Raw genomic sequence first — 24,091 nt, forward strand, 5'->3', positions numbered from 1 at the left:
GCTAACGCGCACAACATACATATTTAACATATATATATATATATATATAATTTACTAGTCAATCATACAAATATTTTACTACTATCAACATTACTCGAAAGATGTTCCAATTTCAAATTCTCCTACCATGAATTTACGAAAGTAAATAAACAAAATCCATGGTTTGGATCATTGGATGTGGGTTGTATTACAATAGTTCAAAAACCTGCCGACCGTATTCGTGAATCGCATATTCTCAAAGGCCTTTTAAGAAAATTCAACTGCATAAGGCATTACCGTAGGTCCCTCCATAACCTACCAGAGAGCTTCAGACCTCTCTCGCTCTCTCTCTCTTCCGAGCAGTAGCCCAACTGAACCCGCGCACACAGCAGAGGGAGAGGGAGAGGGAGAGGGAGAGGGAGAGGGAGAATTATTCAAATCGAATCAAATTCGCCGGAAATTGATTAGTGGACGATGAGCATCGAGCCGTTTAACAAGTACTCTTCAACCCCCCTAGGGTTTCTGTGATTAATTCGATCAATTTGCAATCGCATGAAAACTACAGAAATTTAAATGGCGGTTTTTATTATCTTTTTGGTGTTTCCAATCGGAATTCAGGTTGGTGAAGCTTACAGCGAGGGCGTTCTACGATGACATACCGGCGAAAGGGGAGAATCAGCCCAAGACCGGCCGGAGCGATAATCGGGGGATTGCGGTGGTGGTGCTCGATGCTCTGTCGAGGTTTGTGAAGTTGATTGTATTGTTTTTGGATAAAGGAAGCGTTTTTAGATTGAAAGATGAAATTTTAATTTGATGAAAACCCGAAATCGTAGAAATGTGGAGTGTGAGAGTATTGGTAACTACGATTATTGAATGAGTAAATTGAGAGGGGAAATGTGAATTGGGGCTGGTGAAGTGAGCTATGAGCAACTACTTTGGTTGAATTCGTTTGTGAATTTGATTACTTGATCATGCCAAATACTACGGGCTCGTATTGTAGGAATCATTTTTGCTTATTACTGCTTTTGCTAGTAGTACCTTTACTATATACATGCCGAAATCTTTATTAAAAATCCAAGTGCTTCCTTGAAAAGCACTCGCAAATGCTTGGTGTTTCTTGCTTTCCAGAAAGCGCTTCCATGACTCATAAACATTTTTTTCCTGTCAAACATAGGCATGTTTGGGATTTCTTCTAGAAGCACTAACAGTGAATCTTGACAACCAACAGCGCTTCTCACTACGTTTGGTGGAAAAAAAACTTAAAAGCTCTTTTGGGTTCTAGAAGTGATTTTCCAAGAAGCTCTTGAATTTTTAAACTTTTGAGCGAAAGCACTTGTGAGCAGAATTGCTTCCTACAAAAGCAGCCCCAAATGAGTTCGTAGTCAGAAGTGCTTTTGGTTATCTAAAAACACGTTAGTTATTCCGGTCCAGAAGCAATCCCAAACGGGCCCTACAAACTTAGCATTAGACTTTGCCATGTAGATTTTTATTGTGTATTACCTGGGTGATTCTGTGTACGTGTATGTGTGTGTGAGGGTGAAGGTGCTCAAGATTTTTTAGTTCGTCAATTGTTTGCTTGTGAGTAATATTTAGATTTTTTTCATGCCAGACGACAATGGGTAAGAGAAGAAGATTTGGCAAAGGACTTGAAACTGCACTCGAAGCAACTTCGTCGTACTTTGCGATTCTTTGAGGAGGAAAAACTGGTCACCAGAGATCATAGGAGAGAGGTCATTTGTTGGATCTTAGTTATTGTGTTTTATTTGGTTTGGTCCATCTGATGAGTTTTATGTATCATTCTGATTCATTTTGTGATTATTAATATATGAAAACAAAGAGAAGTTTCTTGCAAGAAACATGCTTGAAAGGTTAAACCAAGAATGATATTAACAATGTAGGTATCTGTATTTTTTAGATATCTGTCACTTGTAAGTGATCCTAGTGCTCAATCTAGTTTGTAACATTAGTCATTTCAAATAGAAATAGAATAAACCAAGATTTTGTAAAGCAATGGTGGAGCTTTGAGGCCCCTCGGTCCAAATTATCTAATGGCTTTAAGGGTTTGCTGATTATATGTGAATGGTCCTAGGCTCTTAGCTGTTACTTCGGCCCAACCATATGATAAAAGCATAAAGAGGGATCCAAGTCCAATCCATGTGACTAGAACAGTGACCAGATAAACTCTGAAATGACATCTCTTAAAATATGAGGTACAAGAGAAAGAGATAAACACCAGTGTGCGCGCGTGTGTGTCGAAGAGAATTTCCTTTCTTGAATTCCAGAAGCTAAGAAGAAAGGCTCTTGTATAAACGAGTCAAAAAAGAACTGGTTGTATTGTTTTTTTTCTGAAAGAACTAGACTGCATTTGATTCACCTGAGGCAGGTCAACCTGGGTGTACCAGGCTATTGTAGTCTTCAGATAAAGGGTATAATCAGGTTTATAGGGACCAATTATACCATGCCTTACCAGGTTCAGAAAAAGTAATTAGATATGGTTGTGAAGGCAGGGAATCAATTTTTTCACTGACAACCTGCTTAAACCTGCAAGAACACCTTGTTATTAGCACTTCTTCATTTTTCACTATCTTATAAAAGTAAAATTTACTCTGTATTTATGTTAGGTTCTTGTTTTACACTATTTTTTGATATATTGGACACTCAGGGTCTTTTGGCACCTTTAATCCTATGTTTGAAGATGTAATGAGGGACTGCTTTTTGTGAGTTTCATTTTAGGTTATACTAGATGATTATCTCGTTCCAATTAAGTTTCATAGTTCGTGCTAGTTTGTGCATTGTGGTTGTTCTAGTAGTCCATCGCGCTTTATTTGATGAATTAATCTTTCCCTTAGATATAAAGGATGAAGTCTAGTAATTTGTATGGAACAAATCTTGCTCCTTTTTGCTGTTGATTGATATGGATTAACAAGCCAGCCAATGTGGATAGTAATCCTTTATGTATTTTTTTTCATTATATCAAAAATTTTGCAGACAGCTAAGGGTGTGAAGATGCATAATGCTGCTGTCGCTGCCACAGGAGATGGGCCACCTGTAAAAGAAGGGGAAGAGAAAGTTAAGATGCACACTCACTCTTACTGCTGTCTGGACTATGCACAGGTTGCTTTTGTATATTTTGTGTGTATATATATCTATTTGTTTTAGTTATGTAATTGTAAAAAAAAATTAGGTCAATAACTAGGTGATGAGTGAACCGATGTTGGTAGTTTTGCTGGTTTGACTTGATTGAATAATTTCTCAGTTGTTGATAAAATATTGGCTTCTATCTTTTGGTTAAGGCCTAAACTAGAATGTGTTTCAGATATACGATGTAGTAAGGTACAGACTGCACCGTTTGCGGAAAAAACTGAAAGATGAGTTGGAGGACAAGAACACAGTTCAGGAATATGTATGCCCTAACTGTGGGAAAAGGTCTCAACTGTTTCTTCTTTTTCCTGTGTGTTTCTTTGTGTGTTCCTCATTTTGATACATGAATTATGCCTGCAAGCACAAATATTTAGATACAACGCTTTAGATGCTCTGCAACTGGTTTCTATGGAGGATGAGTACTTCCATTGTGAAAATTGTAATGGAGAACTTGTGGCTGAGAGTGACAAGCTAGCTTCGCAAGAAGTGGTAGGAGATGGAGATGACAATGCAAGGAGGCGGCGGCGTGAAAAATTAAAAGACTTGCTTCAAAAGATGGAGGTTTGTTTGGCTTTTGCTTTGTTGTTTCTTATAGTAAAATGTCTTATAATTTTATGGTTTTCATTTCTTTTTCTTGATTTTTATATGTTTTTGTCTTATGACATACATTGGTGGATATGAAAAATGCAAGGGAACATTTATACGGGTTAATAATCTGATGTTCATGGCCAATTTACCTCATGGTTTTGGTGGTCAAAGTTCAAGAAATTTATTTTCTGAGGGTTGTTGCAAGGTCTTGTCCTAAGTGTTTTGTATGTCTCTACTTCATTCTATTATTGTAATCTCTTGGCATGCGTAGGGTTTTATTCATTCTTTGCATTTGTAAACTCTGAATACGCCGGTCTTCAACTGGGCAACTATTGATTGCTAATTCTATACTATTATGCTAGCATTACAACTCCTTATTGTTTGTGTTTATGCTTCTGCATTATTCAAGTTAATGTTTAACATAAATTGTTGCACTTAATTGTATTTGTGTATTCTACAGTTCTACTGTTGTCATTCTTCTATGAGTTAATTAAATGAATGAATGCAGGTACAGCTGAAGCCTCTAATGGAACAAATTAATAGAGTTAAAGACTTATCTCCTCCTGAATTTGGAAGTCTCCAAGCTTGGGAAGCACGAGCTAGTGCTGCCAGACGTGCAGAGAATGGTGAGTCTAGTGCCATGGATCCCTCCAAATCTTCGCATGGGATGGGATACGGTGGAACTCCAATGCCCTTTCTTGGAGATACAAAGGTAATTCTTGTCCCCCCTCCCTCCAAACTTCCAATCATGTCTATCAGCCTTGAGGTGTGTTTGGGATAACTATTTTTGATTTGGCAGTAATGATTATATGGTAAAAATATAATCAACTGTAAGTATTTGAAATATCTTCGGTTTGCAGGTTGAAGTTGATTTCTCTGGGGTTGAAGGAAAGGGCAAGGATATAAAATCTGAAGCTGATGGTACAAGCCTGAAAGTTTTGCCACCTTGGATGATCAAGCAAGGCATGAACCTTACGAAAGAACAACGTGGAGAGGTCAAGCAGGAGCAAAAGATGGATGGCAGTGGAAGTGTAGCAGCTCCAGAGTTCTCAGAAGACAAAAAATTCAGTACTGAAAATAATGAGAAAAATATACAGGTCTGCAATAATTTCTTGCTTTGAGATCCCCCTTCAAAATAAATAAACAAATTAATTAAAATTTTGAGTTAATATGTAATTGTATCCTCATTGTTTTACAGGATGAGTATTTAAAAGCATATTATGCTGCTCTAATAAAAAGACAGCAAGAAGAAGAAGCAAAGAAAGAGCAGGAAACACACATCTCTGATGGTCCCTCTGCAGTGTCTCCTAATCGTCAGATTGGCATGAAGTCAAAGCGCGAGGATGAAGGAGAAGATAACGTAGACTGGGAAGAGGCTCCAGTTACAGGTAAATGTTATTATTTGGCAATCAGTGTTCAATTTCAGATTGTTCTTGAATTTGTATTCCCGTCCTCTAAGTTAATGTTGACGAACAATGAGAATGGCACACGATGGTCACTTATAGCCAATACATGTGTCGATTTATTTTGTGTGCATATTCAAGCTTTTGATTTGCAGTTTATATCTGTATAGAAGTTCAAGTTTTGCAATGCATTGTGACAGATTCTTCATTGATGTGCTTGAATTTTCCCTTGCTGCACAGCTTTCTTTCTTTTACATCTTTTCTCCGTACACGCTACAGGTAATGAAGAAAATTATAAGATCAATGACTTGAACGTTGAAGCTGATGCTACAGCAGACGATGAGGACGATATAGACTGGGAGGAAGGCTAAGGAACATGACTTGAACGCCAAAGCTGATGCTATTGAGGATGATATAGCCAACGGTATGGATTTCGAGGATCTGAAAGGCTCGAAGTAACCAAAAGCGGCGCTTAGGTCTGCAGCGTTGGTGTAGTTTCCCTTGTCATGTGTATTAGGTGGAGTACTGCTGATTTTTACTTCGTCTTTGCTGGCAGATTTAGTGTGACAAATGCGAGAATTCACATACTTTTGTTTGACTCATTATCCTTTGAAGGATTTGTAAACTGTGAAATTTATGTTCGTTTTGCTAGGATTTAGGACAAACTTTTGTAAATTTATTGAAAATATCGTCATAGTTGAGTGTAATTTAGAGAAAATAGTAGACATTCTTGTGTTTTTTAAAGAGTTAATTATACTAGCACCTCTTGAGACTTGTCGAGTTTTCACAAAATTCTCTTACGTTTGAGAGATTACCCTCAGGCCTTTCATATAACTCCCTGAGTAAAAATTTAACCCTATAATTTAGGAAAAGGTTAATTTTTTGTTAAATAAGAATTTTTTATTTATAAATATATAGAAAAAGGATATCAAATTGAAACATTATATATTAAGGGGTGTTCTATCCACACATCTTATTTTACTTCTTACACCTCTGGATAATTTATGTCTGTTGATCTTCTTCAATTCATTCGATCCGATGATCGAAAATTAAAAAGATGTGTGAGAAGTAAAATGGGATGTATGGATATCACACCTCTATATTAAAAGATAGAAAGTAAAAATCAAAATGTTAACCAGAGAGACGACATAGTTGTTTATCTCGCCAAACCCATTAATTTGGTTTCCGTTGTCGTTGACATATCCAACCAGGAGATGGATTTGGTGCCTCTACTGTTTTTGTGTAAATTTAAGTAAATCGAATTCGAGATTCAATTTGGAGTTTTAGTAAATCGAATTCGAAGTTTAATTTGGATTTAATTTTCACGGATGACGAAGACAGTTTATCTGTGATGAGAAATAGATAGGTAATTAAGAAATAAAGACACAGAGATGTTGGGTGGATTTTTTTTAGGAAATTTTAACGAAAAATTCTTGATACTGTTCACTTTAAAGAAAAATAATATTATTACACTAAAAAGTCAATCCTTGTACTATTCATTTTACCTTTTATTTTGTCCTTATCGTTAAAACTCGAAATTTTACAATCATTTTCATTAATTTTTTTTTTCAGTTCTTTTAATTTTTAATTTGTGTGGTTTGAAGGAAAAGCGTAGTTCACTGTCAGTGGGTAGCTTGCTTTTTAAATTTCATTTTAAGTTGGTAATACCATTTTCCGAGTGCAGCGATCCTCGTCGGATCATTTTCTTGAAGATCATAGGAATCTTATGATCATGATCATTCATCTTATATTGTATAGTTCTAAATTATTTTAAAATTTAAAATTAAATATAAATAATACCTAACAAAACTGATCGTAAGATGAACGATTACAATTATAAGATCCTTAGGATCCCAAGAAAATGATTCGGCAAGTATCCTTTTCCATTTTCCAATCTTTGAGATGGCCAACAACTTGTTTGAACTTTGTGATTTGAAAGGAAAATAGTGTTAAAAGTTAAAATAAAAAAAGGTTAGGATAAATTATATAAAACTACTTTAATTATAGATCGAACCACAATCTCATACTTTATGTTTAAAAAAATTATATTATCATACTTCATCTTACAAATTTGTTGTAATGTCAAACATCTGTCTGTTTTCTTGTTAATTTCTCTATTAAATGTTGTTGTGGCTTGAGACGGATCCACTCTCAAGTCTAGTTGTATTAAAAAGATTAATTAAATATTCAAAAATAAAAATAAAAATATTTAAATATTTGATTAAAGAAGTGAGACCCACCCCACCCCTGCAAACCCATCCCCTCACTCTTCTTCCCCAGCCCACCTATCTCCACCACCTCCGTTTCTTGGGCGAGCTTCCCAGGTGAATTGACGGCGAACTTTGGCGACAAGCATCGTTGCCAGCACCACCGTTCCACTGCTCTCGGTGCTACGAACAGGACCCACCTAGAGTTCACGCTGTTTGGCCGCCGTTCATGGTGGATCGAACGATGGAATTCCCGAGATTTTGACGCCGGCAACCTCGTCTTTGGAGAGACGGTGAGGGTGCAGCGGTAGAGATTGTGGATAAATTGCTTTGGGTATTTTATTAGGGTTTCTGAGGGAGTGAGATTGACACTTGGGATTGGAAACAATTTTGTAACTTTGTATTGTAAACTAATCCGAGCGGTGGAAGACATTGAAATGGTTGGTAAAGCTTTAAGCTTTTTGGTGGCATGATAGAAAACCAAAAGCAATTTATCCCCATTTCGTACGGAATCCCAAGTGTCCCTAATCCCCATTGTTCCCATTTCCTACGTCTTCCTGCCTTCTATGCAATATGACCCGCTGAAAAAAAAAAAAAAAAAAACAAAAAAGACGAAGAGAAGGAGAAGGAGGAAGAAGAAGAGGAGCAAGAGTTGGAGGAGGAATTCTGGAGAAGATGGGTGGGGAAGATGGTTTGGACGGACTGGGAAGATTTGAGCAGCGACGAAGGAATCGACAGACCGGCGGCCGAGATGGTCGACGGGGGAAGAAGGGTGAGGGGATTCTTTTGTAGGGGGTGGGTCCCACTTCATTAATAAAATATTTAAATAGTTTTAGTTTTAGTTTGTGGACAGGGAATTGTTATTAACAATTCAAAAATCTCATTCTCCGCTTCAAAACTTTCTATATTAGGACAAAAAATACACTTGTGAAGAGTGTAAAATGAGATTTTTGGAATGCCAATAACACTTCCCTTTTGAATATTTAATTAATTTTTTAATCTAACTGGACTAGAGAGTGAACCTACCTCAAGTCATGTCAGCATTTAACAGAGAAATTAAAAATAAAAAAACTAACAAGGTCTAATATAGAAAATTTAGAGGGTAAAATAAGATTTTTGGAGTATTAATAACAATTCTCTAAAAAAATTGACCTTATTAATTGGTTCCTTGAACGCAAAGTAAGTTTCATTGGTAGAAGAATGCTCGACAATCCTGCCCCCCTCCCCGCATCTACTAGCCTTGCCTTACAAACCCATCTCTCTCTATCTCTCTCTCAAAATACCAGAAAATGATATATTCAACCAGATTATCAAGCATTCGTACAATATACATTAGCATTTCTTATGCTGGATAGCTTTTTGGTTTACATTTTATAGCACATTTGAGCTGTCAAGCTTCAAAACCCTCACCATTCCTCTCTCTCTCTCTCTAAAACACAGAAAACCTAGCCACTTTATTCCTCAATTTTCAGATCAAATTCTCTATCTTCTTTTTTCCCCATGCACTACTCTCTAATTTTCATCCCCTCTCTCCCCTTCCATGGCTTCCAAGCTTCTTATTCCTCACCTTTTTAGTCTCATGCTTTGGCTCTCATTGCTCTTCTTGTCCGTCCACGGTTGGTTTCATCTCGTTTCCAAAAATAACAATAACCACATAAACCCTACGCAAGCAGCAGCATATCCTCTCAGCAGCTCCGATCGTCGTTACACTTTGAGCAACCGGAAAGTACTACTGGCTTCTAAATTCGACTTTTCCCCATTTGTCCACCGGCACCGGCATCATCAGAAGCATAATTCTCACAAACAGGTGCCTGTGCGGCCGGAGCCGGACCGAACGGAGATCGGCCGTGATGGTTCCGAAATGCGCATTGTTCCCACCGGTCCAAACCCGTTGCACCATTGATGACAAGGTTTTCTCATTTTTAGTTTTTTTTTTTTTTTTTTTTCCACAAGCTTTTGTGTATTATTCATGAAATTGTAGTCAAATATTACTTCAAAAAGGAAAATAAATCTCATAATATCTAGTGAAATATTTCTGAATTTTTTTTACTTGTATTATTTGTGAAAACTCCTCCAAATTAATCGAAAAATTTTCACCATTCATAGGATCATCATGTGCATGTCTGACTGTAATGTGAACGAATACTTGTTTAACATTTTTCTTTTTGAGCCAACCTTAGCATTATTTTGGTATTATTGAATGTTTTATTACCTAAATTTTAAAATTAACTACAAGGATTTCACCGTGGAACATGCTAACCATCATGAGTGATATAGTGATTGGTGAGAAATTTCAGGCACATATTCTATACGGTACGTTCTAAATTCAATTTCTGGTATTGATGAAACACACGATGATAGCTAAAGAAAAGCTGAATTACGCTGTCAGTCTTTCCAACTACTGAAAAACTATACTGTCTTAACAAGCCAACCAACTAGTCCTTTTTTAACAAGACAAAAAAAACAATGCGCTGATCGACCGATCATTGAATATTCTGACCAGAAATAGAGGAAAGGTCAATCGATCTCACTCAAATACATGATTTCTCGGCTGTCTTTACTCTAATTAATAATTAATTTTAGGTATGCAAAATGAAAGCAACTAGAGTGGTTGTGAAGGCACGGCATGTCAATTTTCACGGCAATCAAAATATGAGCAACAGAAAGGAATTCATATTTTATTGTTGAGCTTTGCCATGAATCAGCACGATGAGACTTGAGACAGCATTTCGAAATTAAATATATAAATCAGATTTTAATTTTGCACTACCTGATGCATGGCTGATGCAAGGCTTACTAGAAAAGGTTGACTTAAGACACAAATTAATTTAAAGACTATAAAATTTGAAGAGTTAAGTTGACGGACGATCATGCATCCAACATCACCAGCTACAATCCTGAGTGTAGAATAATCATTTACGTGAAACGAAAACTCTAAAGTTTTTTTTTACTGAATAAGTGAAACGAGAACAATAAAGTTTTTTTTTACTGAATAATGACATCAAACACATGCCCAATATTGATTGGATCGTCAAACTTTCAGTTTCTGGGTAGGACCCTCTTGTTTTTGTGAGCTTTATGATCTTGATTCAAAATTTTCAACATGGGGTTTGGTATTTGAGAAGGAGGTCAAAATATGTTTAACGCACATGTCTTCTCCCATTAGACTTTGGCTTATTTGCGGCTAATCTGGAGTTCACACGTGATTAACGCTCATTTGGCTTTAGGACATCCAATGACCCATCCTTTGATCATGTGTGATATGAAAGTTTAGGTCAATGGTGATTTATACTGTTGTGTGAAATTAGAAAAAAGTAGCAAGTGTTCTTTTAGGTTGTGAATTGGGGGAGTGGGAATCTTGGAGATTCCCACATTTTAGTCATTCGTCGTGTATCGTGCGATAAAAAATTATTTGATTTTTTTTTATTTAAAATTAAACACAAATAGTATCTGACGAAAACTGATCGCACGATATACGATGAACAACTAGAATGTGGGGATCTCTAGGTTTCCTACAAAGTGGATCCGGAGAAGATCCTCTTCTCTTTTGGGTTGTGAATCCTTAATTTGAATTCCAACTCCCACGAATACATTTCTTGGGATCATAGACTCTTCTCTCATCTTTAGTGGCCATACCACCAAAAATGAGGGATATAATCTGAAATTAAGAAATGATTTATGTATACTTTATTTCTATTATAACTTATCTACTCCAATACCAGTAGCGAATCCCACCGACAAAAGTGCAGATAATAGAGTTTCGTTGCTTGTAATATTACATTTGTTGAGTATATTATTGATGTTTTATATATGTATGTGAGCTCGATTTGTATTAGAAGAGTACTAGTGATCGGCAATGTGTAGAGTAAGATACATTCTTTTATGTTTCGTACATGATGGAGGCAGATTGTCTGCCCTTCTGTTTGGGTGTTCTTCTCATCCTCTTCTATTTGTACGGTTACGGTTAAGCCACATCAACATTTTATATTCCTATTGTTTTTTGTCTTATTATCTCTATAAAAAAAATCAATATAAAATGTTGACGTGGTTTAAACATGACTGCACAAAATAAGAAGGGATGTGAATGACACCCAAACAGGAGGGCAGACAATCTGCCTCTGTATATGATATCATCTTATGAAGTGACATCCCAAACAAACCAAAAAACAAATAAACAACTAATCAAAATAAAAAATGGCCGGCTAGCCAATTTAACGAACGGACAAGACTGTATTTTATGAAGCTTCTACAATGAGGGTAACATGTCCATATGAACCAACTGTCAACCTCATTGTCACCTGGTTGGATCTAAATTAATGGAGGTATCCCATCACAAATCAAGGGCAGACTAATCCTCCTTTCCATGAAGTTCCGGTACCACATGAGATGACAATGTACATTTAACTTCCAGGTCAAAAGGTAAGCTAAAACAGAGTCGGTGACCTCAACAAATACATTTGTGGGAGTTCAAACTCAGATTAGGGATTCCAAACCTTTGCTCACTTTCAACTTAGTACTAAGGTCTAACAATATTCATCTTCATTTGTAAAGTAAGAGATCTTAAATTCAAATCTTGTTAAATAACGAATTCGATATCAATTTTCATGTATTTTAAGCATGAGCTAAATTTGTCATAATACAAGCCTACTAATAAATGGGTGGGAACTGTTAAATTTAGGCCCAAACTAATAGACCTTGGGCTTGAAAAACCTAAGAAAATGGTTCTTATGGCATATAGCCCAGGGTAAGCCGCTGAGGAAAGATGTCATTAGGGGATGGGGCATACATTTCGTTATTTGCAACCTATGAAACTTGTTGGTCATACATGCCTCAAATTATTGGAAGAACTCCCCTGAAATTTTATTATAAACTAATCACGCACGCATTGGCATGTAAATAATGTATAATATATTTGAGATGCCGTGGTAATAGAATTCTCAAATCATAAAACCAATTGGTAATATAGGAAATAACCCAATTTCTTATAAGTTTTTGTAAAGTTTTTCCTTTTACCGATGTGAGACTCTTTTACCTTCACATTCTCACACGCTCCTCACGTATGACGAATTTTCAAGCCAAACACGTGGAAAACACAAATTGGGTGATGTTGAGCACGTGTGGCCGTTGAGCTTCACACGTGGGCTAACCTGCTTTGATACCATGAAGAAAGTTGAGGTTCCACCATAAGACCAATTGACAATATAGAGAGTAGCTCAATCTCTTATAAGCCCTTACAAAATTTTTCATTATTTTACCGATGTGAGACATTTTTACCTTCCCATCCTCACATCAGTCTATTCTTCCGGGGGCCGAAAGACTCACAAAAGGCATTTCGGTTTCTCCCTAACTAACATCGCGTAGTTCACATGCGTCAGGAATCGAACTTAGAACGTTTCATATGCAATACGTGCTTAAAATTTGTCCCTAACTACTAAATCACCTCATGGTGGTTTATAAATCAAAATTGATATCCTACTATATGTTGGTCAGAAGCCTAGCTCATGCAACATCAATCTAAAATATTTGTGAGTCTGTGACATCAGTCTAAACTATATTAAAGAAATAATTTATGCGATCACTAAAAGAGTATGAATTAATGAAAATATTCACCTAAATCTAAGTGTTTAAAATAATCTGATTTAATCCTTCTCTTTCATGTCAACTTTGCTGCCATCGATCGCAAGTGATTATGCCACTTAATTTACTTAGTGGCCATTATAACGACTTGTGTATGAGAGGTACATTTTCCCTTTGGACTAACATGTCACTCAAAAGTGTGGCTTAATTAGTTCTTTGTACATCTCATATCCTAAGTTGACTAATATTGGCATGAAATATGCTTGAACCTGAATAAAATGAGACTTTTAATTACTATTTCATTTTTTAGGCTTTCAGTTTTCATTTTTTTCGTTTGAGACAAGAGAAAAGTGTATCAGGGAAAAGGTTGTATGTGGGCGGGAGAAAACAACTTTAAATAGCTTAATTTTGGTTATAGGGAAAGGGTTGTATATGGTCGGGAGAAAATAACTTTAAATAGTCTTTGGTTTTAAATTTTCATTAATTATTATTTGATCATTCTCTGCACATTTCTTCTTCATTCCTCCGCTCTTTTATATCCCTCATTTTTTCTAATGTATTTGTTCTCTATTTCTCATACAAAAATAAAAATCTAAAAACGAAATAATTATCAAATAGACCATCATATATATTATAGCGTATAAGTCTTACTGACCTAATAAACCACTCTATAAATTGCTAATTATTCATCATACAAATATTAGAGATGGAAGGTGGCCTACCACTATACATGCCCCTTCAAAGTATTCATGCATGATTTCAGTCTGCCAAATTTGCCTCATGCTGCTCATATTAGGGTTTCCAATTTTAATTTTAAATCCTACTGCTGATCATAATTCAAAAGGAAAACTAATGAAACCCTAAAATGAAAACTGTACGTATGCGGAAATCAGGGACCAAACGACTGTATGGGCTACGGCCTGTGAGTTTTGTGTTCTCTCTATTAATTCCAACCTAGCTCATGCACATATTTTGGAGAGATTTTTCAGTTTGCTTGGAGCACAGACACATACGTAATTTGTTTTTATATAAGTGGTGGGACACTTGAAAAAAAAAACTTCTTCCACTTGTATATAATAACATAGGACGTATCGCTCCGTGTTATGAACACATTGAAAAATCTCTCCATATTTTAAACTTTTTCATTGTGGGCTAAGACAAATCAAATTTTGTCCTTGTACCATGAGATGGAGGATGACATGTGGATTAACCATGGGATGGAAATGGAGGTGGAGAAGGAGCACTTGATAAACACTTTACTATACTCCCCATGTTTACTTAATTAAATCTCCCTTAAATCTTAAATCTCCAATATAATCTTATGGCATTTATAATGTGCTAGAACATAATTAATCATGCTCTCAATTTTCAAGTTAAATTTTAGCTAAAATGATTAAAAGCCTATAAAAAAATTTACACGCTAAAACCCTTAGCTTTGTCTCGCAAAATTAGACAACTCCAACAAGTAATAGATTTGTTATATACAATTTTTCCTTTCATGGTGTAGGTTTGTGCAGTTTAATCAACAATGTCTTGCTAATAAATTGTGTACTTGATAGATAGTATAAAGAGACGAATGAGACTTGCTTAGAATTTTGTCCAAACATTATCGATTATTGATTTGTTAAAAAAAAAAAAAAAAAAAAACAAAACAAACTAACAAACAGTTAGCTTGTAAGGTAATGGAGGCCACCAAATTTTAAATTCCTGATGACCAGTTATTTAGTTTCTGACTTTGAGTAGTTAGATATATGTTAGAAAGTCGAGGGAGCTAATATTTGAGGTACCCAAACGAGAGCAAGATTAATGCTTCATGACTAGTACTACTTAATTAGAGGTTGGGAGATGATGTCCGAAGATTATACGAGAAAAAAGTCAATAGAAGTATGAAAGGGGCCGTGCAAGGCCAGGTCGCAATTTGGTGGGTTCCTAAATGAATAAGATACGCAAACACATTTCCAAGTTGCAATAATTAGTCCAACATAAGACTTTAGCACTAATACATCTGGAACTTCTGCTTTTAACTATGATGAATGAATTAACTAAGGATATGACGTGGAAATAGACCTTTTTTTTTTTTTTTTTTTATCAATCTTCAATTCGAATTATGGGAGTTAGCCATGCCCAAAGTCACCTTAACTGCAGGGGTGAGATGCCGAAGGCAGGACTAGTGACTGAAGTAAAGTCATAACAAGGTAGTCGTACTGGAAGGTGCGGCTGGATCACCTCCTTTTTAAGGAGAGCTAATGCTTGTTGGCGTTGCCGGCATCCTTAAATCAAAGGCGCAGGTTGATCTCTATAGTTGAGGTTACATTCATTTTAGCACCCGGGAAGGGCTTACTTTCCTAGTGGCTCGGCTGGTCTCTCTCCCTTCCCACACTATTCCTCACCAAGAATTCTTTAGACATGGCCTGATGCCGTTAAGGATCTTTTGCTGCCTCACTATAATTTTTCGGCTCCAACCACAATTAGGATACGGACTTGCTTACACTCTTAAAATGTTATCATAGTATTCTAAATCAAATAACACAACATTACGTATTTAAAATTTTCACATACGGTCGCATAATGGATGAAAAGACCGCCACTTTGAAATTTTGTTTCATGTCGGTCGTTCTCCACCATAAGTTAAAAGATAAGACTTGGTTTGGCGTGATTATGTCTTTAATTGCAAACTTCACTGAAACTACTTGCAATGCGAGTTGACTCAACAACCACTTGGTCCACTTCTCTCTTTCTCAGCTTAAGCTAGTTGCATGCCAAGAAGTAAAAGGTCTTCCAATCTACTCAGACCAAAACAAAATGGCCCTCTCTACACGGACCAATCACGACCCTAGAAGTGGAACCCCATCTCATCTGCAACTTACCAGTAGTAATTATATATCCAATCCCGGCCGTCCACTTTGATATATTACATAAGCAAGATGCACAGTTTTGATAATTTGATTTTAATTACTATGACTCAGCACTCAGCAGGATTACGTAGCATATTTACTGTGGCTCTCAGGTGCCTGGAACATATTCCATTACGTTCATCGGAAAAGTTTCTTTAAACAACTCACACTCGTGTAAACAAAAAAAGTTTATATACCAAACACATCATTGTAGATAAATATAAACTTTAAATTTAGCGATATAGGGACAAAATTGTGTAATGAGATAAAAGGAAAGAAAACAAGTGGATTTTGAGAATAAATAATAAAGAAAATTATGGTGGAATTGGATTCTGCACTTGCTGTACAATTGATTTTAAATGCTATAGTAGATAATCACCCTTTGGAAAGTTTGGCAATGAATTGTTGTGCGATCAAAGTTGGTCTTATGAAATTCGACATATCTACTGTGAAAAGAAGTTTGTTGGTGATGATTTGGCTCGTTTGAGTTTGTCATGCAATTTGGGTCCAATCTCTTTTTAGTAAGCTCCTCCTTATTGTCGTCGGTTGCTAATTGCAAATATAGTTGGAGTTTCGTGATATTCTTATGTAATCTTTCTTTTTCTTCTAGGCTTATGCTTCGTTGTCAACAAAAAATAAAAGAAGATGATATGATTGTTTAATTATTAAGAGACTATAATTGCGGTTTTTCTAGCATTGCCGATATTTGCTATCTGTTAGATAAGAATAAACGACTCATATCATTTAAGAAAGTTTGTAATTTTCTTTAATGCTTTAGAAAAGTACACAATAATTAAGACATAAGAAACATCCACCGAAGGAAAGTTGGTAATTTTTTCATACTATTGGAAACAAAAATTGAGATTTTATTTCCTTAATTTCCAACCCAAATTAAAAACCAAAAGCCAAAAAAGGAAATGCAACAAATATGAAAAGAATCATAAATCCAAATACAATGCGCTAGTTACACAATTTTATGAGAATATGGAAATTTATTTGCTTTTATAAGAAGTACATCAAAATATCAATGTGTCACTACTACACCCTATCATTGCTCTCATAGTTGTTCAATACCAACTTCTTACCCTATTGGAAGTCAACCCGAAAACCCACCGGTTCACCCCTGACTCTTCCACCCAAAAATGGAAAAAAATAATATCCACCGGCAATAACCGGTCACCTAAACTCATTCTTCACCCTATTTATACCCACCACCATACTTAACACCTCTCTCATTGCACCCACTACCACCACCACCACCAAAACACCCCCATACGGTCATACCTCCAAACAACTCCTCCCCGCCGATTTTCCTTCCGTTAGTATTTCAGACACACTGAAAAATCTCTAACATGGTTCGTCATCTGCATGCAAGCGCCGATTCCGACTCGGACTCGTCGATGCGCCTGAAGTCCAAAGCCCGTATGCTGGTCTCCATCTCGGCACTCCTTGCCATCGGCCGCCGCCTCTCGGGGAAGCTGAAAGCCTCCAACTCCAAGCTGATAAAAAACAACAACCACTCGGATGTCGCGCCAAATAAGTCGCCGATGATGAGAAAGCCCAAGCAGCTGATGTCGACCATAAGCAACAAGGCCGTCACCTTCCTGCACCGGAAAAAGATCGGCGAGGAATCGGATGGTACGGCCCACGCCGTGGAGGAGGAGGAGTGGGGGGACGGTGGGGTATGGCAGAGGTCGATCCTGATGGGGGATAAGTGCGAGCCGTTGGATTTCTCGGGCGCAATTTACTACGATAGTAACGGGAAGAAACTTAACGGAGCTCCCCTCCGGTCCCCACGTGCAAGTCCGATGCCGGGGTACCTCGAAAGGGTCAACCGAAACTGACGGCGCTGATAAATTTCAAGTGTTTCGTCGGAGAAAACGAAATGTTTTCCGGCGTTAATTTGTCTGTTTTGTTTTTTGTATTTAATTTTGTTTTGTTTTCGTGGTTTGCAACTGTTGTGTCGTCACGTGTCACGCATGTGAATTCTTATTGGTGGGCGCATGTATGGGTTTTCAGGGCCACAGTCAACGTACGACGTCGTTGGCGTCGGAACAAGGTAGTCGAACTTCCTCCCTCCCGTGTGTTTAGGGGCGGAGTCTTGTGTACATATTGAGCACATTTGGATTTTGCAACCACTTTAATTTGTGGGTGAATTTAAATTTTAATAAAAAAGGCTCGTGGGTTTTTAGTTATTAATTATTTGCTCAACACCCTTGAGCAGTTGGCTGACTCGATTAATCGATATTGACACATTATTGATTGTATATGTCGTTTATAATATTGATATCGACAATACAACAATTGCATAGTTATTAATACTATTGAGAGATTTTTCATTAGAAGTCTATGAGACAAATAACTAATGACGTGAAATTATTTCATCAAACTAAGATTAATTAGTTGGTTAGGTAATCTAACTAAAGTTTTTTTTTTTCCCAAATGTATGACCTTGTCATCTTTAAGTTAGTATCCCGTTGTATTTTATTTTCATTCGTTTCTAATGTAATATTTACAACTCTTTTACAAGTAGAGAAATTCGAATTCGGATGCACAGATTCCACTACTCTAGACCACTAGCTTACTTGTCTGCTTTATCGGCTTTCTTACCAAATGAATGTGTGGTCTAAACTCTAAACCAACAAATTACAAACACAATCTTGTCAAAAACTGCACTTGGAATAAATTGTGATCGACTAATGACGCACTAACACTAGATAGCTAGGCCTCATTTTGATCCACTAATGGTGCACATATGGCGTCTCAATCTCTCTCAGAATATATTATCTTTTTAAAAGATGATGGCAAGTAGGAAATACTGATGTTACAAATTCCTTTTTTTTAAAAAAATTAAGTGTGCAATATTCTAATTCTACATTATTTAATTCAACAAATAATCATTCATTAGAAGAGGTCAAAAGATCATCTCTAATCTCTAATGTGATGTCAAGGGGGAACATATATATACCCTCAAGAATCCTTTACCAAAACCTATACGCAAACAACATACGCAAATCCGACCTTTGAAACGAACAAAGAATCCATATAAACCAAGTTACCTACAAATTGAGAGCCTGTGTATCTTCTCACCACATAATACCCTTAATGTTTTTGTGCATACTCCTATTTATTTTTTCTTGTGCAACGTTACAAGATAAAATTCTCTCCTACATAATCGCTATACCTATTTTTCTTCCCAATTTGCACATGGCACGTTAAATGCCTACTTCTTCCTGACATGATATCTCTTCTCACGTGAAATATCGGTGTACTTCTATATCTTTTTTCACATGCAACATTACGTGACTGATTCTCTCCTACGTAATTTCTATGCCTATGTTTGTTCACAATTTGTACGTGGCACGTTACGTGCCTATTTCTTCCCCATGTGATATCTCCTTCTCACGTGAAATATCGTGTACTCCTATCTCTTTTTTCATGTGCAACGTAACGTGACAAATTCTCTCCTACGTATACTCTATGCTTGTTTCTCTTCACAATATGCCTGTTTCTCTTCACATATGGCTATTTCTCCTCACAATTTGCTAGTGGCACATTACATACCTATTTCTTCCTCACGTGATATCTCTTCTCACGTGAAATGTCACGCGAAAAGATAGAGAGGCATAAAATGACCTAAGTTTTAGCCCTACAAAGTACTCCGAACACACAGACACAAAAGACTGGCTCCACCAGTTGCCCAAAGGTTGTATATAAATCACATACATGATTCTTACAAACTTATCATTTGAAGTCAACCTTGATAAATTTGATGAATACTTTCAAAACTTAATGAATTATTCTTTAATTATGTGTGTAAAAAATGACTTTGGTCTGCCGACATCTCCAAAGAAAAAAATGGTTTCTTTGAATATTGAATTACATGCATGTTATTTGTAGAAGAAAATAAAGTCATGTTCTCGATTGTTTAAAGGAAGTTTTAACAAAACATTTCTGGTACTGTTCATTTTTAACGAAAATGATATTTTTACTCTAAAAAATCACTCACAGTACTATTCACTTAGCACATCTTTTTGTCATTTTAATTAAAATTCAAAGTTTTCAAGGTCTTTTCATTAATTTTTTTTTGTTCAAATGGAATTAGTTTCCTTTGTTCAAATGGAATGCTTGGTACGACACCCGCGACATGCTGATAATTGGTTCTCTCTTTGACTTTGATTTTTGGTACTTGATGAGAAAAGATAGGAAGCAAGTATACATTGACCAGTTCCTTGGGTTTGACTCGTAAGGTCAATTCGGAGTAAGTTCCGACAATTTATTATACCATAGTTCAACGGAAATATGCGATAAAAAAAAAAAAACCTCAATCTACAATAACTATGAAATTTTTCTTTCATGACTTTCCAGGGTATGGCTTCAATTAAGGCTAACAATTTTTTACGACCCGGAACCCGACATGAATCGACGCGAATCGATATGAAAACATTAATATTATTGGATAACCCGTTAACATATCGGATTTTTTTGTATCTAATTTGACCATTATTGGGTAACCCGTTAACATATCGGATATCGGGTATTTATTATCACCGGTTAAAAACCCGATAAAAATCATCGGTTATAAATCCGATAATAATATCGTTTACTATATAATAATATCGTTTACCAAATCTAACCATTAGGTATAACAATTTCTTACATAACCCATTAACCTGCAAGAAATGACATGACTGGTTAATGAATAAGGTCGTTATTAGATTTATTTGGTAACCCATTTAAATAACGGATATGATATGAAAATTACACAAACATAACAAACACGACCAATGTGCCAAACCTAGCTTCAATGCCACGTAATACTAAGTGCATTTTTTAACTGTTATATTTAATTCTCCTAACTATTAAATATTTTATTTTCAATGTCAGAAGAAAAATTGGACTTCCCCATTTTACCAAGTTAATTTATTGCAGGATTTGTTTCTAGATTAAGTATTAAATTTAAAGTGTTTTCCTATAAGGTTGCTTATTTTGTTCTATTCTGTTGTTCCACATTTCCAATTCAAGTAGAATGTAAAAATCTAAAAGAGCTAAGGCCCCTTAAAGAGAACTGTTTAAACTCTAGTCCTGTAAGTCCTCAAAGAAAACTGTGGTATGCTCTAGGGACGGGATAGCTGCCCTCCCCTGATCTTTTTGTTACCAAAAAAAAAAAAAACAATTCATGAATTCCATTAAATCAAAAGGGGAAAAAAGGTAAGAAAAGGTCGAATATTTTTGGGTCCATGCAAAAGTAGATTCCTTTCCACCACCAAAAACCATAACCAAAACGAAGAGCCAAAGCCCAAACCATGTACTAGATTTGACAAAAAAAAAACCATGTACTAGATGAAGCCTTTAAAATCAGAGCACAAAATGAAAAATAAAATTTTTTAAACTAAAAAAAGAAAAAAGCAAACAAACCAAATATCAGAGACATGAAAAGTAAAGGAGAAAAAAAAAACCGGCCCAACATATCTGCAGGCTCAACATTCAACAATAAACCGGACCGGTGAGAAAAACCCAAATCCTCTAGCTTGATCTTTGGTTTAAGCACCGGGAGCTGCATCCTTGACCTTACTGTGCAAATACCCGCCGTACTCTCTAGCATAATCCTTGACATGGCTCGCCGTATCGTAAATCCGGCTCCTGGCGTAGTCAACCCGGTCCGAACCGGGCGGGTGCATCCCCTTGAAATACCTATACATCCAAGACAAACCAGCCACGGCCGCGGCGCCAAACCCGCACATGGACACGAAGAAGCCGGCCGTGAGGACGAGGACAGCGCCGAGGGGAACCCATATGGGACTGGAGATGATGATGATAGGGGTGAAGATGATTAGGCCGAGGACGGTAGCGGTGACGGTAAGACCAGTGAGGAGGAGGAGAATAGCGCCGGAGACGAGGAGGGTGAGAAAGCCGACGAGCTGGGTGGAGTTGGGTGCATGGCCTTGGAGTTTACGTAGGAATATTGAGGAATTTGTGGGGGTGTTAGGGCTGGGTCTCCGAGCTCTCTGCGGCTGCTGCTGCTGTTGGGTTTGTGTTGGGTTTTGGTGACGGTCAGCCATGGATGCTCCGAGAGAGAGAGAGAGAGAGAGAGAGAGAGAGAGTGAGAAGTGGGGGAGTTGTTAAAGTGGGTGGAGGGGGACAGGTGTGGGGAGGCTTTGAGTATGGGGACATGCATGGGAACACGTGGAGGGCGGAACAAGTTTTCGTGAGAGCTAGATGAGTGTGGTGTGTGTGAGATTACTTGACCTTTTCTTTAGTTACAAAGCTCATGGAATTCCGTGGAGGACTCCATTTCTACGTGGTGTAGGTAAACTGTAGAAAGCTAGATCAATTTTAAGGAGGCAGATTGTCTGCCCTTTGGTTATCTTTTTCATCTTCTTCTATTTGTGTAATTATGATTAAGTTACGTCAATATTTTATATTTTTATTATTTTTTATCTTATTATCTTTATAAAAAAATTAATATACAATGTTGATATGATTTTACCGTGACCGTACAAAATAAGAATGAATGAGAAGTGTACCTAAACGGAAGGATAAACAATCTACCTCCCAATTTTAATCACACTAATTACTAGTTCATCATCATCACATACACATATATATATATATATATCATGGATTTGTGACAGTTGGATGGCTGATGAAATCTAGTTGATCCAAATCTTTTTGGTGAATATTAGATGGACAGATGGCATCTGGTGAACGGATGAAGCTTATTTTTCAAAATGCCCTTTATTATGGCATGCTTTTCAGATAGCAGTAATTCTCATTTTCCTACCTTTAAATTTCCCAATTTCCTACTTTACGTACCTAAAGTTTTTTTCTCGTCTCGCTTACGTTAATTTTCAATCATACTACTTTTCTCTACATTTGTTATTCTATCCGTTAATTTTTTTCGTTAATCTTTAATTAATTATGTTTACAAAAATGAAACAAAACAAATTTCGATAGTAAAGTGAAAATAGGCCAAAAATATTGTATATCATCGATTAACAGACTTAACATAGATTAAACAAATATACAAAAAAAATAGATAAATCAATATTTGAGTAAAAGTGGGGTGGGGGTGGGGTGAAGTTTAAGTTTTCTTCACTAATGTTTGCAGTTATTGTATAAACTAATTAAACAAAGAATCATGTACCTGATTCATGCTAGACAAAGTAGTGATTCTGGTTTGTGCACAAACCGATTTGACTGCCAATTCCCTATTTTCTAGCTCAAGCTCTTTGTTCCTACTCTTCATCTTCAATACTTGCAAGTCAACATTTTTCACACCTTTCAGCTTCTTCTCAACTATTTCATCTCTAATACACATTTCACCTTGGGAAACCTAGAAACTTCTTCTCCCACCACCAACCACCTCCCCGTCACGTCACTCGCGCCGGAATATTCCATATTCCTCTACATTTCAGCTATCATTTTCTTGGCCGCCTCTAGCTGCTGCTTCACCAAACCACACTGCTTCATATCTCCCACAAGAACCTTCCTCTCTGGTTCTCAGACTACAAACAAGCAATGGCAGCATTGATCGAGCATGTAAATCTCCGCTGCCTTTTCGTTTAAACTACTAGAACACTATACAAGTTCAAACAATGTGAGCAACAAAAAGTTCAGTTTTCTCTTTATATGATGCTTGGAGGATTGACAGCAGAGCACACTTGCTTCCTGGTGGAGTTGCAGTTTTTACGAGAAACTGCAAATGCTGCAAGTGTAGCTGCAGCCCAGAAAGCTCACTATGATTAGCACATCCTCAGAAACTCTGCAATTTTTGTTTTATTTCACCATCAAAATATGTAAAGACCGCATGTAGTGGTTCATCTTGTCCCAGACAATTAATTCATGAGATTTTTTTCTTCTTTTTTCTTGTTGGAGATGGGGACAAATAGAGAGAATGTGATAGATGATTTATTGTTCATACATGATACATCTTAACAAGAGAAACCTATCCACACCGAGACGCTTAAACGCAATTCTAACATTCTTATAAGTTAATCACATACTGTTATTTTCATGCGTTTTAATTTAATCACATGACAGTATATAATTGACTTAAAATACTGTTATATAACATGGAGTTGCACGCAAAGTCTTCCATATGTTAACACCAATTAATTTGTTGGTCCCATGGTGTTTAGCAGGTAGCAGAAGATTAGATCAGATCAAATCAAAGGTAGTAGTAGAAGACAAGGATATTATCTTGTTATGGATTGGTAAGTGATGAGTGACTAAAAAAGGATCCATAAATAAATAATTAAAGGTAACCACATTGTAGATATACCTAAAAATGCATTTATCC

The 24,091-nt window shown here is 36.5% G+C and overlaps 4 protein-coding genes across 4 annotated transcripts; 3 read left to right on the forward strand and 1 right to left on the reverse strand.

Annotated features, from left to right (window-relative positions):
* Positions 1–310: 310 nt before the first annotated feature.
* Positions 311–5,885, forward strand: LOC103929905 (general transcription factor IIE subunit 1). The gene is made up of 10 exons (XM_009339164.3): positions 311–476; positions 598–720; positions 1,589–1,709; positions 2,968–3,093; positions 3,296–3,405; positions 3,495–3,681; positions 4,217–4,420; positions 4,569–4,805; positions 4,907–5,096; positions 5,391–5,885. Exons 1-10 carry the CDS (start codon positions 454–456, stop codon positions 5,480–5,482), a joined length of 1,413 nt encoding a protein of 470 aa, XP_009337439.1. The 5' UTR covers positions 311–453; the 3' UTR covers positions 5,483–5,885.
* A 2,973-nt stretch (positions 5,886–8,858) lies between these two features.
* On the forward strand, positions 8,859–9,221 carry LOC125478967 (CLAVATA3/ESR (CLE)-related protein 12-like). The gene has a single exon (XM_048587894.1). It carries the CDS (start codon positions 8,859–8,861, stop codon positions 9,219–9,221), a length of 363 nt encoding a protein of 120 aa, XP_048443851.1.
* Positions 9,222–17,076: 7,855 nt separating this feature from the next.
* On the forward strand, positions 17,077–17,633 carry LOC103929917. Its single transcript, XM_009339180.3, has one exon. The coding sequence runs from the start codon at positions 17,142–17,144 to the stop codon at positions 17,631–17,633; it is 492 nt and encodes a 163-aa protein (XP_009337455.2). The 5' UTR covers positions 17,077–17,141.
* A 3,527-nt stretch (positions 17,634–21,160) lies between these two features.
* On the reverse strand, positions 21,161–21,914 carry LOC103929926 (oleosin G). Its single transcript, XM_009339192.3, has one exon. It carries the CDS (start codon positions 21,849–21,851, stop codon positions 21,333–21,335), a length of 519 nt encoding a protein of 172 aa, XP_009337467.1. The 5' UTR covers positions 21,852–21,914; the 3' UTR covers positions 21,161–21,332.
* Positions 21,915–24,091: the final 2,177 nt, after the last annotated feature.

Source organism: the organism of the source record quoted next, unplaced genomic scaffold (genome assembly GCF_019419815.1).
Source record: "Pyrus x bretschneideri cultivar Hongxiangsu unplaced genomic scaffold, Pyrus_bretschneideri_v1 Contig27, whole genome shotgun sequence".
NCBI classification, from domain to species: domain Eukaryota; kingdom Viridiplantae; phylum Streptophyta; class Magnoliopsida; order Rosales; family Rosaceae; genus Pyrus; species Pyrus x bretschneideri.